Raw genomic sequence first — 16,563 nt, forward strand, 5'->3', positions numbered from 1 at the left:
CATGTCCGTGACCCTTGTATGGATCTGATATGGGTAGACTGTAAAGTTCAGAAAAGGGATTGATGTTAGCACTCCAATGCTTTCTTAGTAAGAAACATACCCTGATCATCAAGATTCAAAGAAGACAGTTGACATAGATAGTCAAAATTGTTTATAGGAAAGACTTCATCCTCAAAGCATATGACCCCAATTCAGTGACCCCATATGGGAGTATCCCCTAAAGGGAAATCCCCTTTTTGGATTTCAGTTGTGTACATATATCTCTGTTTTCTATCTCTGTTTTCTTTTACAACCATGGAACAAGGAAGAATGGAGCAGAAATAAGGTCACTCGATTATGTGTAGTATAGATTACATGAATTGCTTGTGTATAGGCAATACAGGGTGTATCAAAATGATTGGTACCCATCAATTCCCAGTGATTGGGCTATTCAGCTTAAAATTCATACCGTACCACTCTGGAAGATTTTGGAAGTATCTTCCACAGGGGGAGTGTGAATTTTCAATGGAATATTGTAGAGATTTGCCTAATGGCGCTCTGGGGTCACTGGACTTCGTGGAATTTTAAGCACAACCTAAAAGTACCCTCCCGTAAAAATTCCCACCAACAAATAAGGGCACGGAACATGAATTCTTGTTGGTATTTCAGAGGAGGGAGCTCTTTATTTGCACATGAAATGGCCCTCATGGAGCCCAATTGCGCCATTAGGCGAACATTTACGGTAACACATTAGGCAGCTCCATTTGAATATCATACACCCTCTGATAAAGATCTAACCTGAATCTCCCCCCCCCCCCGGGAGAAAATCTTCTGCAGGGGTTGTGGATTCAAAATGGAAAAGCACATTATTGTCATTGCCACATCAAAATGCAACATAAGATCCACCTAATTTGTAGATGAATGTTATAAACAATATTTTACCGATTTCTTTTTAGTTAGGGCTTAGTCTATCTCTGTTGCAGAACCCATATTCTATGGCAGTACAGGGGAGGTGATGGGGGGGGGGGGGTCCTGTGAATTTGCTCCCCCAAAATTTGGGCTTTGCCACTTTCCCATTTGCCCCCACAATTACCATAATGCTTGTTTGTTTCCCCTTCCGTTCCATGGAAAGGAGGTAAGAAAATAAGTAATAAGTCTTCATGAATGGATGGATTTAAACCAGTTTGTTTAAATAATTCCATGTTTTGACATTATTTTATTTTATTGTAGAGTTTTTCATGTAATCTCCTCTGCTTCTATTCTCCAGATGTTGTACAAAAAGATATATTGATTATGCTACCAGGGAGTACAACAAAAGTGTTACAAGAAGTCATGGAACTCAATCAGCAGCTCAACACATGTCTAAACCATGAAGAAAGGTAGGTCACATTTACTATAGTCGTGTTCACATTTTGAGTTACACCCGGCGTAAACTTACTCTAACATAGATCAAAATTCCACAAATATTTTCCCTACTCCTACCGCGTGTCCACACTTAGCTTACTCCTAGCACTACCCCGACTAGTTCCACCAAGTATTCACTTCTGGTCGGCGTAAACATTGGCTACCACTTCCGGTGTTTCTGTGACCTTTTCAACCACGCGATATGTAATTTCTTAGTTCCGACCATGGTTCCGACCAACAAAAGGTCAAACTTACTCCGGGTGCCAGGCGTAATCTGCGTTTACATTGCAACTTACACCTGGCGGAAGTTACACCCAGCTCGCTACTCCTGACTTTTGTCAGGAGTAAATCGTCGGCACTTACGCTGACCATCGTTCACACTGCACCTACTCCCTGGGCCTACTGGCAGCGCCTACCGCTACTCCTAGCAACTTGCGCCGACCAAGTTCCGCCGGGCGTACGTCCGACAATGTGAACACGACTTATGTCGACAGTGTCGGTGGAGAGGGAGTCAAATGCATCCCAGTCAGAACTCTTGCCCCCCCTGCAAAAACCTCAAATTATGAACATTTTTGCTTTCTAAATTACAGCTACCATATTTCCTCGTTGTTGCCCTAGGGGCGTTGCATTTTCCAAAAGGGTGGCATTTATTAGAGGTCATTTTTAGAACGATAATTCCCGTTGAAATCATTAGGTAAGCTTAAAACTCATGCTGAAATTTTCGACCTATGAACTTAAAACGATGACTTCCTGTTCACTTTGGGGTTTACGACCAGATTTTTGGCAATTACTGACGCCAATAGCAACCGTGTGTGCACCATGGTAAGCTTACTACACAAGATAGCATGGAAATATCAGCATTTTTTAAACATCTTGGTTGAATAAAGTGGTGGGTGGCGTTTAATTGAAGGGGGCGACTATTCAAGGAATATGGCACATATATTCGTCTCCCGACTTCTCAGAACCACTGCTTCTGCTTTATAAGTGACATTTTCAAAATAATGACCAAGTTGATGCCAAAAATGTACATTGAAATTGTTCAAGTTTGAAATCCAACATTACCACAAACATACACGGATACACATACTAGACGTAGCACAATAAACTTCTCTGAACTGCTATCATTTCAATGTTTAAATTCTTGAGATTGTAAATATTTGTAACGTTCCTATTTCAACTTCAAATAAGGACCTACCCATCTCTCCAACTTCTCAGAACCACCGCCTCTGCTTCATAACTGGCATTTTCAAAATTACAATCAAGTTCATGCAAAGAATGCAATTGCACAAATTTGATATCCAACATTACCAGAAACATACATAGCACATAAAACTTCCCAGAACTGCTATAATTTCATAGTTAAAAATTCTTGAGATTTAGGACATTCGTAACTTTCTAGTACAACTTCGAATAAGGATCTCCCGAACTTCCTAGAACCACCTCCTCCGCTTCATAACTGAAATTTTCAAAATGATGACGGAGTTCATGCAAAGAATGTATTTGCACAAATTTGATATCCAACATTACCAGAAACATACATAGCACATAAAACTTCTCAGAAACCTGCTATCGTTTCATAGTTAAAATTCTTGAGATTTTGGACATTCGTAACTTTCTAGTACAACTTCGAATAAGGATCTCCCCAACTTCTCAGAACCACCTCCTCCGCTTCATAACTGACATTTTCAAAATTACGACGGAGTTCATGCAAAGAATGCAATTGCCCAAGTTTGATATCCAGCATTACACCACACCACAAATATACACAAATTTGAGATTTAGGACATTCGTAACTTTCCTAGTTCAACTTCGAATAAGGATCTCCCCAACTTCTCAGAACCACCTCCTCCGCTTCATAACTGAAATTTTCAAAATGATGACGGAGTTCATGCAAAGAATGCAATTGCACAAGTTTGATATCCAGCATTACACCACACCACAAATATACACGTAGCACATAAATTTCTCAGAACTGCTATCATTTCATAGTTAAAATTCTTGAGATTTAGGACATTCGTAACTTTCTAGTACAACTTCGAATAAGGATCTCCCCAACTTCTCAGAACCACCTCCTCCGCTTCATAACTGAAATTTTCAAAATGACGACAGAGTTCATGCAATTGCACAAGTTTGATGTCCAACATTACCACAAATACACATGCAGCCTATTAAGTTCTGTTGCTTCTCAGACTTGCTACGTTCCATAATTGTTCAAATTCTTGAAATTCGCCAATGTTTGGGCAACTCGCTAGTTTACATCCTAAATATTACTGCACAGTAATATAACATGGCACATGCCATTCATCTGTGATAGCTCCTAGATGTATCACTATGGATAACAATGGCCTCATCCCAATGGCATAGTTCAATAACCTCAATTAAACAATCAGAGTGCAAAATTTGACTTCAAGTTGCAGAGTATGAGTTTTTGTACCCAAAGTTTCAAATGTCATTTAATGAATGTACAAATGTATTGGGGTTAAGGAACTATGCCCTGATAGATGAGCATGTTGTGGATCCTAGTGTATGATGTATGCCATGATTCATCTCAAAGAAAGTTTTACTGAGACTATAGTGTGTCTTGTCTCAAGTTGAAAGTAATGCCACGTTGGATTTCACAGTTGCAGATACAGATTGCGTGCACTATGGACTAACCTAATCCCACAGGCCTTATACACACACATAATTGGCCCATACGCTGGTGACGCAACCGCGTTAATGCAATGATTCAAATCTGCCATTTCGAGATCCAACATGGCGTTACTTACTCTCAACTTGATACAAGACACACTATAGTCGAGCATCAACATGATTTAATGTGTGCTTCTGTATCTGCCAATCTTGTGCAGTATTTATTTTCAGTAGGCATGTCGGAACTAGAGAAGAACTTCCCATAATGCATTTCTCCCATTTCAATTTTCTGTACCGATATGCTATCTATCACAATGGGTCGCTAGTGATGAAATGTTCCTCAGTGACGAACAGAGCACATCCAGATCTTGCAAATTATGTTTATTTCTTGACTATCGACCCATGTTTAGCCAGTCTATTCCCAAAATTGTAAGCAAAGAAAACCGTTACAAAGTAATGGGATTGTTATTTGATGAAATGAGGGGATGTATCATGTTGCAAAGGATTCTGGGAAGGGTAATGTATCTTCTCTGTGTCAGAATACAGTGCTAGGATCTGAAACATGCTCATCCTTCAGACAGTTCTTTTAACCCATATGTTTGTACATTTATGAAATACCCTTTGAATGTATTGGGGTACAAAAACTCATACTTTACACCTTGAGGTCAAACTTTGAGCCAGTAGTGTTGAATGAAGGTTTACAAACTGTGCCGTCGGAGGTGAGATCATTTTGGCTTATACATTGTATACTATGGACCAAAATAGTCTCATCCTAAAGGCATAGTTCATTAATATCAATGAAACTATCGAAACAATCATAGTGTAAAATTTGACCTCAAGTTACAGTGTATGAGTTTTAGTACCCAAATTGTCAAAGGTCATTCAATGAATGTACAAATGTATTGGGGTTATAGAACTGTGCCTTTATAGATGAGCATGTTGTGGATCCTTGTGATAGTGTATAATTGGTATGCCAGCGATTTCTTGGCACAGGCTTTCGGTTTAGTTTAATGGTTTTCTTGGTACATGAATATCTTGCTTGGAAAAATAAATCTATCTGGAGATGTAATAGTTGCAATGTAGCAAGTAATTACTTGTGAATGATGTGCCTGAGTCATTTTGAAAGATTGCAATGATGATAACTTTTGAGTATGTTTTTAGTCAGGATGAATCAAAAGTTTACAAGGTTGGTAGGGTGGCCAGGAAAGCCTTGTCTCTTGGTTACATAAGAGATGAATCGGGATATTCCGCTGTAACTTTTACAACTGCTCAGTGCCAGAAGTGAGTAAGTGCAATAGCTGCCCTGTGAACATTTGGCAATTTACACACATATATTGTACTCATCTACACATGGCAGCTATATTGTACTTACCTACTTCTGGCACTGACCAGTCGATGTCTTCACATTTTCAGATTGGTTCTAAACTTATTCATACACTCTTAGATAGCGAGAACCAATCAGAGCAAACATTAGAAAAATGCCATTTTTCTTGCGAGTTGATGCATTATATATTTGCTAGCATTTTCCAACATTTTTAGTGACAATTTTGTTACAAAAAAGCAATAATGGGATTTTCTCATGTATGAAATAGGTTAATAACTGCGTATCACTTGTTGCTCAAGAAATTGTACAAAATGATGCACTTGTAGTGAGATGATGATGCATCTAATGCACTCCCCCTGTGGAATGCATTTTGTACAGTTTCACTCACAACAAGTAATACGCATACCTATATTGATAAAATGACTTCAAAATATCACACATCTGAAAGGCACAGTCTTTTTTCTATGAAATTTCAAGACTTTGTGTCAGTATTATTTCTTGGAAATGTGTCAAAATTTTAGGTTGGTTAGCCTGTTGGTTAAGGACAGGAAACATGTTTTCTTTTGACCTGAACTGACTAGAGGCTGTAATATTTCCTGACTTAGGGACCGTTCACAAACACAAAATTTTTTGGGGCCCCCCTTTACAGACCTCAAGAATTTCAGGGCCCCCCTTTTTGACATGAAAATTATGGGTCAACCCCATAGAAAAGCATATAAACTCAATTTTCCAGGAATATTTGTGGTCATTTTTTTCAGGGCCCCCCTTAGGAGGGTCAACAATTTTCAGAGCCCCCCCTTTTTGCATCAGGCCCCCCTTACAAGTGTTTGTGAACGGTCCCTTACATTACACAACTCAGTCCTGAAGTCCTGACATTCAGATTCTGTACAAATTTGTAACCAACACAAGCATTAGCACTGGGACAGCACTAGATTGCTCCGTGTGCTAGCCATAGGGTTTCAAGAAGTCCAAAGTTTTGACATATTTTCTCAAAATATCAAGAGCTATCTTAAGAACCACTGAACCAATACTAGGCTTGTTTGTACTCATTTCAATGCATTTTACATGCTGATTCCAAATATAGTTATGAATATTTACAATTCTGAAATTTTTTAATTAAAAACTTCTGCAATCAACACCTACTTGGAGAGAGTTAAGTAAGTAAATTTGGCTGTTAATTTCACAAAAATGAAGACTTTTTTCATGAAAGTGAAAATACCATTGTGACTTCGTAAGTTCTATAAAGTACAGTGCCTATTGCATTGGATAAGTTGCAAAAACATCCCATGTGTTGTCTTGGCTCAGGAAATAGTGAGTAGGCATTGTAATCGCAAAGTAAACCATGAGAATTGAGAAAGCCTTCTAATAACTGGTACCACCTAGCTACCCTGTGGTTTTAGGCTATTCCAGTTGAAATCCATGCCCCCTGTGGAAGACATGACTTTAATCTCCCACATAGGGAGTGTGAATTTCAAATTGGGTTACCTGAATGGGTGACTACATTTGAAATCTATAGGCCTACCCCTTGGGAGGGAGATTAAGGTCATGTCTTCCACAGAGGGTGTATGGATTGCAACCGGAACAGCCAAATACTCCTACAGAAACAAAACAGAGAGAAATATTTGGGTTAGGATGTCCTGTTACCATTTTGATGCAGGATTTTCAATTTTGTGGTTAACAGCTTTTTCTGCAATATTCTTTTAAAGGTAAAGAATGGTATCATTTTTATTTGCTACTTTCTCTTCAAATGGTCTGCAGACTCGCGCCAAATAAGAAAAAACATTTACTGTTGGATAAAGATCCTGCTCAAGGATCAAAAGCGCAGGCCATTCACGATCCACAACTTCATCCCCCAACTTACTCCAAACAAGTTAATATTTCTGTACCATCAGAAACTTAAGACTACATATAATGAATGTGTGCATAAACTTTCTTGCAGATTAGGTCATTTTGCGAAGATATATGGTCCAATTTGTAACTTGCAAATTCAGTTTCCAAATCAACTGAAATTTTGGAAATAAGTTGGGTTTTTTACGGATACATCATGTATCTATTGAACCATACCCTAAAAAGAGGATAAAATAAAAAAAAATACACATTGAACCAAATAAGAAATATGTGAAAATGTTAAATTTATCAATATATTTATTTTTCAAGACAAATTGAATGTATTTTATGGATTGAGATTTACAATATATGCCAAGTTAGAACTCCTCTAATCGCAAACCGTGATTATTAGCCCCTCAAATAGCTCCTGGTGACTGAATCTGCGCCCTTCTTTTGGCTGCGCTTTTGGGCTATGAGTATCAATGTCAGCGTTCGAAATTAGGCGCGTCCTTGCGTCAAATACCCGTGAAAGTAGGCGCGGACCCACAAATTTCCTACAGTATGGGTCTGTGTGACCCGTAAACATTGAACCAAGCAAAGAGCAGAAAATCCTAGTTTTGTTGTTCCACTGGAAAATCTGGTTCACATAATACGTCCAGCTCCCTGAATACACTTTCATTTTAGTTTCCCATCAAGTTTTCAACCCGGCTTTTCAATTTTCTACAATCTATATCGTGATCGCCGTAGCTAATTCTCTCTCTTTAAATTTCAAAGGCAAGGGTCTGGGGTCGGACCCTTAAAAATTGGTGAGGACACTTGAAATTTAATTCAAAGGCAAGGGTAATGGGGGGGGTCCGGAGGACCCATAGATTTTTTTTTTTCTTATTTTGATGCCTGATCAAAGCACACAGAGTCAGTGCTATTCAGTATTGCAAGAAGGTTTGCAACATCATATCATGGTATGTGTCTATTAGGCCAAATAAAAAATAAAACATGTTTCACATCCCCTACCGCTTCCTTTTTGAGGTTTCTTCAATTTTTTTTTTTTTTTTTTAAATTCAGTGACAACTTTTCAAAAAATATGTCTAGGAAATAGAGATGCTTTCTATAGCCTTGCTAATATACAAGAAACACTTTTATAAGGTTTTGTGATAGTTAGAGGTGGCCTATCTCTCAGAACAACAAATAAAAAGAGGCCTCCTCCTTTTTCCAGGCATTATTGTATACGCTAAAACAGCTCTAATTATGGGTATTTACACCGATTTTGCGATAAAAAATAAAAAGCCCCCTCTTCCTCCTTTTTTTCAAAAACCTGGACGTGAAACATGTTTTTTATTTTACTTGGCCTTATCGCTAGTTTAGAGAAAGTACACCTCACACTCACTCACATCCTACAGGTAGGAACTTCACCCTCAAGTTAACCTGCCCCAGGGAATCCTCCCCCTGTGGAAAATAAGATATGATTACTTATTAACTTATTAATAACTAATTGTAGCATACCCTGTCCCTGCCTCCTTCCCCTTGTGGATGATGACTAAGTCGAGATGATAGTTATGCTTCTAATCTGGGTGCTTACGATAATAGACCGGCCTATTTTAGGCTGCATTGATCACCGTGGCATGTGTAGTAACAAGAACTGTCATGTACAGGTATTCTCTTGTGTAATTATCAGATGTCACATTTTCGTGGAAGGTTCGGCTGATTAGGCCCAATCGAAAAAATATGCAGAGTTCACACGCAAAAAACTTTTTTTCTCTCTGAGATATAGTCAAATGTAACTGGCCAATAATGAAAATGGCAAAAAAATATGTGTTACTTTTGATCAAAATTTCAAAGTAGATCAGTTCTGGTATTGTGCCAAGTTCCATAGGGCTCCAATCATTTTAGCCCCCCCCCCCCCCTCCCAATTTTAAAATCTTCAGAATTAGGTATATTATTTTACTGGGTTTATGTTAGATACGTCTCATTGTAAAATAAAATAAAATCTAGCCAAGTTTAAAATATTACAAAAAGTGCAACTTACTTCGAATCAAACGACAAATCAAAGTGCATTGTAGAATGTGTCAATAAGACTAGGCAATAAGCCAGCTGAAATTCACATGATTATGCGTGATTTATCGACAACTCTCTTCTCACAGATTATAAGTAAAATTGACAAGTCAGAAAATCTATCAAGTTTCAAAAATGTCAGAAATTAGATTTTGTTTCATATTATTTGGAGCTTCATTGAAATTGCATATTATATAAATGAGAACAAAATTCATGTGATTATACATGAATTGTCTAGAACTCGCCTCCCAGAGAGTAATAGGTGAGGTGGCATGTCAGAAAATATATAAAGTTTCAGATATGTCAGAAAATAATATATTCTATATCATATTTGGATTTATATAAGAATACAGGTAAACATGCATATTATTTGGCTCAGTGGTTCTGGAGATGGACTTACTAAGTTACTATTTTGGGGTAAAAAGTCTTCAGCTTGCTTTGGTTCAGTGCAAGCAGAGGTGCCAACCAGTACTGAGTTGTAGTATTTTGTACTGAATTTACTAAATATTATGAAACGAAAAAAATGCTGAAGAAAACTGAAAATGTTCAAGTGTAGAATAATGTTAATACTTTTGTAAGTGAAATTGTGTGAAAATACTGATTTTGTATGGAAAGTACAGATTTTTAAAAGTCTTGAGAATATACTGACACATGTTTTAGAGGGTTAGCAGCTTTGTGCAAGTCATGGGTTTTTAGAATGCATCTGAAATCAATTGTAGCGAGGGAATTCAGTGCCCGGGGGTCACTCCCATTGTGGCCTGTACACCATCCGCGATAATGAAAACGCGTAAAAGGGTCGTTTTTTAGGTGGGTAGGCACGATCTGTGGCGTGATCGCGTTTAGGGTGTCAAAAACATGAAAAATTGGAAAAAAGGGTAGCAAACTTGCAATTGCTAAATACGCGGAAATGAAATTTAGGGTATTAAATATGATGTTAGGAATGAAATCCTTGTTTAGGGTGTCGTTTTGGCCAAGGGTTAAATCCTTGTTTAGGGTGCTTTTCAAAAGTTGATTATCGCGGATGGTGTACAGGCCACAATGGGAGTGACCCCCCCGGGATTCAGTGGGCTGATGGTGAAATCAATGCAAACTATCAAGAATTCACAGGCCCTGGGAATACTTGTTATATGGCACATGACAGAAGCTTAGAATTTTCTGTTGAAATGAATTTGTTCATGTTAATATTCATAATAATTTTCAGGTAGTATTATCATAAAAAGAATGAGTCCCTTTAAAAGTTCAAGCAGATATCTTTTTGGTCCTTGCCTTTAAGGGCTTGGATAGCAACATTTGCACAGTATGTTTGTGGGACTCACAAACTTGTCTATGAATAATTTTCCAATGATGGACGGCTTTTCCTCCCAGCTACATATCAGTAGATTTATTTTATAAAGTTTACTTTGAGGACTATCAAATGTCAAAAATATCAGTTTTTAATCATTTGCCATAAAATGTGTATTAATTAATATGACAAATTTCAAATATCAGAATTATTTGTTATCAGAAGGACATACATTCCTCTTTTTCACAATACAATTCGATATGTCTGATGTGCTCTCAGGTCACACAAAAAGTCACTAATTTGTAAATGTTTAATGCTCATCTCAATCATATATGATCCCTATCTGCCTTAGGTGGACTTGAAATTTATAAAAGTTTTTTCATGCCATATTTAATTTTGTGCTTTTTGTACTCCACTCAGCTATATACCGTATAAAAAGATAATACAAATTTAAAAAAACAAGACGCATTGAGTCGTTTCACAAACAACAAATCGCAAACAAGCAGCTACAGATAATTTTCCACTTCAATAACGGCGTGCAAAGCAAGGAGAGATTCCTTCATCAGTTGTCTTCCAAATGAGCTATTATAGTTGAAATCCACACTCCCTATGGAAGACATGACCTTAATGATCCTCCACACAGGGGTGTAGATTTCAAATGGAGTCACCCATTCAGGCAACCCCCTTTTGAAATTCACACTCCCTGTGTGGAAGATTAAGGTCATGTTTTCCACAGGGGGTGTGGATTTCAACAGGAATAGCCCAGTCTTTCAAATACATGCTCAGGGTAATGTAGGAACTGATCCCTGGGACTGACTGTAATAATAGTAGTCAGAGATATACAAGTCACTTTTAATCGCCTCTAACCTTTAAGTTGTAATCGGGGCACCGTGGTAATTAATACTTGTAAAATGCTACTAGTACCAAGGGTTGCCAAACCCGCGATTTGGTAGCCCAATTGGGCGACTTTTGAAGATTTTCCCCACGACTTATAATAACAATTTCCTGTTCAGTAGAAAACAATGGTTAAGAAAAAAATTGGGTGACTTTTCAACATTGGCTCCTGCGACTTCCGATAGTTTCCTGCCCCATAGAAACCAATGGTAAAGAGGAAAATTGGGCCACTTTTTGATTATTTAACCCACAATTCAGGCTGAAATTTTTTGACAACCCTGCTGAGTTACTGCAGCTGAAGTCATAGACTGGGTTACAGACCTTGCAGAAACATTTTGTAATTGATCTAAATAAAGAATTAAGTACTATTATTTATGTGCTAAATTTATTTATCAGTGTGCAGGTCTTCTATGTTTCTTTGAGTAAGACTATTTTCATTCATTTTCATTTCATATTTATTGAAAATAACATTGTGGCAAATAGCCAAATTGCGTCACTTTTTACAATATTAAAACATCAAAAAATTATTTACTATTATTATACATAAAAGTTATTAAAATACATATTACAAGAAATAAACATAAGAAAAACATTAATATTCAGAATTATATTGCACATAATTATAAAAGCTTATCTCCACACTCACCCCATCACACCACACTCACACACACCCACACCTAAGCACACCTCTTGAGTCTTACTCCCAAACACAGTGACCACAAATAATACTCGCCACACACCAAATCAAATAAGCATCAAAAAAGCATAAAAGAAACACAAAAATTATATTGCACATAATTATGAAAGCAAACCCCTTAACTAATCTTATATCCACACTTATCCTCACAAACACACCCCCACTCACTCTTAAGCGCACCTCGTACATGAACTTCCAAACACAGTCACCCTAAATAATATGCATACACACCAAGTCACTCAATACACTCATATTCACTGTCATAGGGCCTACCCATACCATAAAAATTGTCACATCAAAATAATTAAATTAAATTGCATCAAATTGTTAAACTGCATCAATGGGTGAAACAAAACATCAATTTTAAGCATTAAATAAGTTGATGAAGTGTGGAATTGGACTCTTTCTGAACCACTCAGTTCTACAAGGTAAACGAGTGATGGAATTAGAATTGCGCAATTCTCTGCCATGCATAGAACGCCTTGTAGGGGGAATGAGATTGGTCGTACGATCACATTTTGGCAGAGACTGAGCAAATTTAACACTGTGATTTTTCCTACGGTCAGAAAGAATCTGAATTCCACATTCTTCAATTGCATCAGTATATGAGTTGTATTTCTTGCCAAGTATTATTTTGCAAGCCCTTTTTTGCACTCTTTCAAGAGAATTAACCTGTTCACATGTCAAAGACGAACCCCATACAACATCACCATATTCTAACAATGGCCGTACATAGCCTTTGTAAATAACTGCAAGTTCATCAGATGTAAAACCAAATCTTTTAAGAGTACGAAGCATATACATGCGGCTATTGGTTTTTTTTAGCATTTCCTTAATTTGTTTGTCCCACTTCAAATCATCCTGTATCCAAATGCCAAGAATTTTAGCAAATTTAACAAACTGAAGAGGCACATCGTCAATAGACACAGTGGGAGCAGGTGGGTCATTCATGAAACAAACCTGAAGCCCTTGACACTTGGATGGATTTAGTGTCAAATTATTATTTTTGACCAATCAACAAAACTGTTCAGATCTTTTTGCAGCGTACTCTTGGTAGGATAGGATACATTTGATGCCAAAGATAGGTCATCTACATACTTCCACACACTAGCATCAGCATCTGATGCTGCATCATTGATAATGATTTGGAAACCCAAAGGGCCCATTTTTGTGCCTTTTTTCAACCCCCCATTTAAATTTTTGTAGTCAGATAAAGTTTGGTTATATCTGACACACTGTTGTCTACCAGAAATGAAACTACAAATCCATGGAATGAGTGATTCTCTCACTCCTATATGAACAAACTTGGAGATGAGTAAATTGTGGTCTATGAGGTCAAAAGCTTTTGAAACATCCGTCACGACAACAGTGCCCATATTTGACTATGTATATGTACTGATCAATTTCAGCTGATTGCCTTAAAGAGAAGAAGATCCTAGAAAATTTGGGATTCAGGGGATGGGTACAGCTCAGAATTTAAAGGAAGTACCGTTTTCAGCAAAGAATTATATGAATCAGATAAAAGATATTGCAACTTTTAAATCTATTAAAATATATTTCTTTTCTTTTCATCTGTTACCCACAGCTCTGTTCTCTCATCAAGGCACAACCAAGTCTACCAAGCCCTGGCGAAACTCATCCATTGGGCCGACAGAGTCGTACTTTACGGGACCGACGCCATGGATAAAGGGGAGGGTAGCGTTATCACGGAAGAAGTCAAGACTGGCATTAAGGAATTGGTAGACATGTACGTAGAGAAATTAAAAGCTCGGGAAAGGCGGATGAGCGCCGATCTATCATCGTCGATGGCGTCTCATACAACCTCGTCGGCACCGACCACACCAAAGATAGATCCCAAAGAGTAAGTGGGTGATTATTATGTTGTTGCCATGGTAACAGTTGTTGTCATGGTAGCCAGTTATTTGATTTTTCTTATTTTACAGGTTTTGATTGACAAGATTTGTTTAATAACTTGAAATGTTAATACTTTCAGCCCGGGACTTTCAGGTATTGCTTTTGAGAGGACGTTGTTGTTTGAGGGATGCTCCTCAAATTGTGTTTTCACTTTTGAGTTACCTCGGTTCTTTAGCCTGTGTCTGAAAGTTACAAATAATACAAATATTAAAATTTGACAAATGTTGACTTTTGCTAGCATGGGAATTGTTTCCCATTAACATGCACAGTTAGCTTAATTAAGTTACAAAATTGAGGTAAATAGGTTTAAACATAGATAGTCTTTTTATGGCCTATGTGAAGAAGTTGCCCATATTGCTAAAAAGTCATGGTCTGCTCAAGTAGTCACATAGAAAACTATAGTCAGCTTTGCCTCTCAATTCTCCTTATTAATATATCCCTGAAAGCCTTGGTGAATATAAATCCAAAGTTCTATGCACACATCAATGTGGACACCATCACTCTGCACGTTGTCCTGCATAGTAACAATGGGTGCATGGATGTGACATATTTAATGCGGGATACATCGCAATGGCTTTCAGGATTTACCGTAATGGTCTATTATATTGCAGCGATCAAAATAGAAGATTTGTCCCCGAAAATGCCAAGATAGCCCTCAAAAATAAAATTTTTAATAGAAGGTAGCCCCTGAGAGGTAACTATTTTGAGGCCTGTGACTCAAAGTAAGTGGAAAGTAGCCCCCAAAATTATTTTGAGGCCTCAATTATTTTGAGGCCTAGTGTATTATGGTTAATTTGGGGTGGTTTTATCAAACTTGCATGAAATAGGCTGCCAAATTGTAGGTTTGTGTGCCTAACAACACCTGGTTCCCATATTAGCAGATAATTGAAATTCATTCATTTGTGTATCCAATAGATAACATACCCTTGTTTAACATAGGCTAGACAGCGTATCTGGGTTACAGTAGCAAAATTGCCCGACCGGGTTTCTGAAGAGACAGACTCAGTAGCTGTATTTTATACTCGATTCACAGTCCATCACATCAGTGTGGTTGTGATTCAAGTGGATTGAGACATGTAAACCGCAAACTTGTCGCTTCAGTCCTATCACCTGCCAAAGTTAATATAAGACAACCTCCTTGTTACTCTAGTATTACAGTGGTTAGGCTAACCACATTTTAGAGAAAGAAGAAAATCTGTTTGTAGGGAAAAAAGTATGAAGCACTTTAGTAGAGCACATAATTATGAAGATGTATGTAGTCTAGTGTTGAATAATATGGTGACTGCACCAAATTCAAATTTATACAAACAAGCACCAGTGGCGGCGCCACACAGGGGGGCCCCAGTCAGAACTCTTGCCCCCCCAGTAAAAAACCCAAAATTACGAGAATGCGGCAATAAGCGCTTAATTGGTTGATTTTGCCCCCCCTGAAATTCACTTTTCCCCTCAATGCCCCCTCCCGGAAAAAAATTCCTGGCACCGCCACTGACAAGCACACATTCAGTGGTACAAAGTTGGGCTAAAAATAGGGCTTAACAGCTGAATATAGCTTGTGCTTATTAGAGTTAGGGATGGAGTTAGGGGTAGGATAAAAAGTTTGGAGTTATCAGACTTGTAGATCAGTATGTTATCGGCGGGAATTGTTCGGCTTTTACTACTAGGCTGAAAAGTAGATCCACGTTAAGAGCTGACCTGTCTGGTCCATCATATGCGGATTTAGGATTTGAATTAATATTTCATGATGCTTCTGGCGAAAAATCACAAGACGATTTTCGAAATAAAATAATGTTGATATTAATCCACGATGTTACAAGGCCTGTTGATTACAGGCATGAGAATTTTCAGTTTTTTTTATAGTCAAAATTTCCGCAACTTTATTTAATTTCAGCCTGTTTTTGGTACTTTTTGCCCAATTTCACGCGCATTTTCAGTTTTTTCAGTTTTTTTTAGGAAAGTGCAGTCTCATGCCTGTGATTACGAGCTGATCAAACTACATAGAAATATACTGTTGAATTACTAAAATTGGTAGGCTATGTAACCATAGGCCTTCACTAAATCTTAAAGTCCTAGTTAAAAGTTACCCATATCCTTAGGCTCTGCTCCAAGTAGGCCCAGGAAGTAAGGAACCTCTTAAGACTTTGACTGTTGCATAGACAATGACAAAACAACAAATTTGAATCTGTTCCAAGGAGTTGTAATAAAATAACTTGTAGCCTTAAAATAAACGAGCACTACAATTATCTTCATTACCTTAAAGTGCCCCAACATTTGTTTAATATAAAACCTACACAATTCAATGCATTCTATTGAATGCAAGGCCTTTAGAACAGCTGCCAAATTCTGCAGTCTGCGACCCATCCTTTGATCGTTAGTAGATATGTCAATCAAGCTGTGACCGTGGCATATTAAACTGTGCAACACTATCCCCCAGCGAATGCTAATATTTAATACCAGCAGTATCCTCACTATGGACCACAATGGCCTCATCCCAATGGCATAGTTCAATAACCTCAATTAAACAATCAGGGTGCAAAATTTGACCTCATGTTGCAGAGTATGAGT

General features: G+C 37.7%; 1 protein-coding gene across 2 annotated transcripts in view; it reads left to right on the forward strand.

The window, feature by feature from the left end:
• Positions 1-16,563, forward strand: part of LOC140138820 (rap guanine nucleotide exchange factor 1-like) — a 263,652-nt gene that overhangs the window by 204,877 nt on the left and 42,212 nt on the right. For both annotated transcript variants that reach the window (XM_072160591.1, XM_072160590.1), the window contains exons 4-5: positions 1,247-1,358; positions 13,673-13,948. In XM_072160591.1, coding sequence (XP_072016692.1) covers positions 1,247-1,358; positions 13,673-13,948 — 388 coding nt within the window. The remainder of the gene's footprint in view (positions 1-1,246; positions 1,359-13,672; positions 13,949-16,563) is intronic.

This window comes from Amphiura filiformis, chromosome 18 (assembly GCF_039555335.1).
Source record: "Amphiura filiformis chromosome 18, Afil_fr2py, whole genome shotgun sequence".
Taxonomy (NCBI): Eukaryota; Metazoa; Echinodermata; class Ophiuroidea; order Amphilepidida; family Amphiuridae; genus Amphiura; species Amphiura filiformis.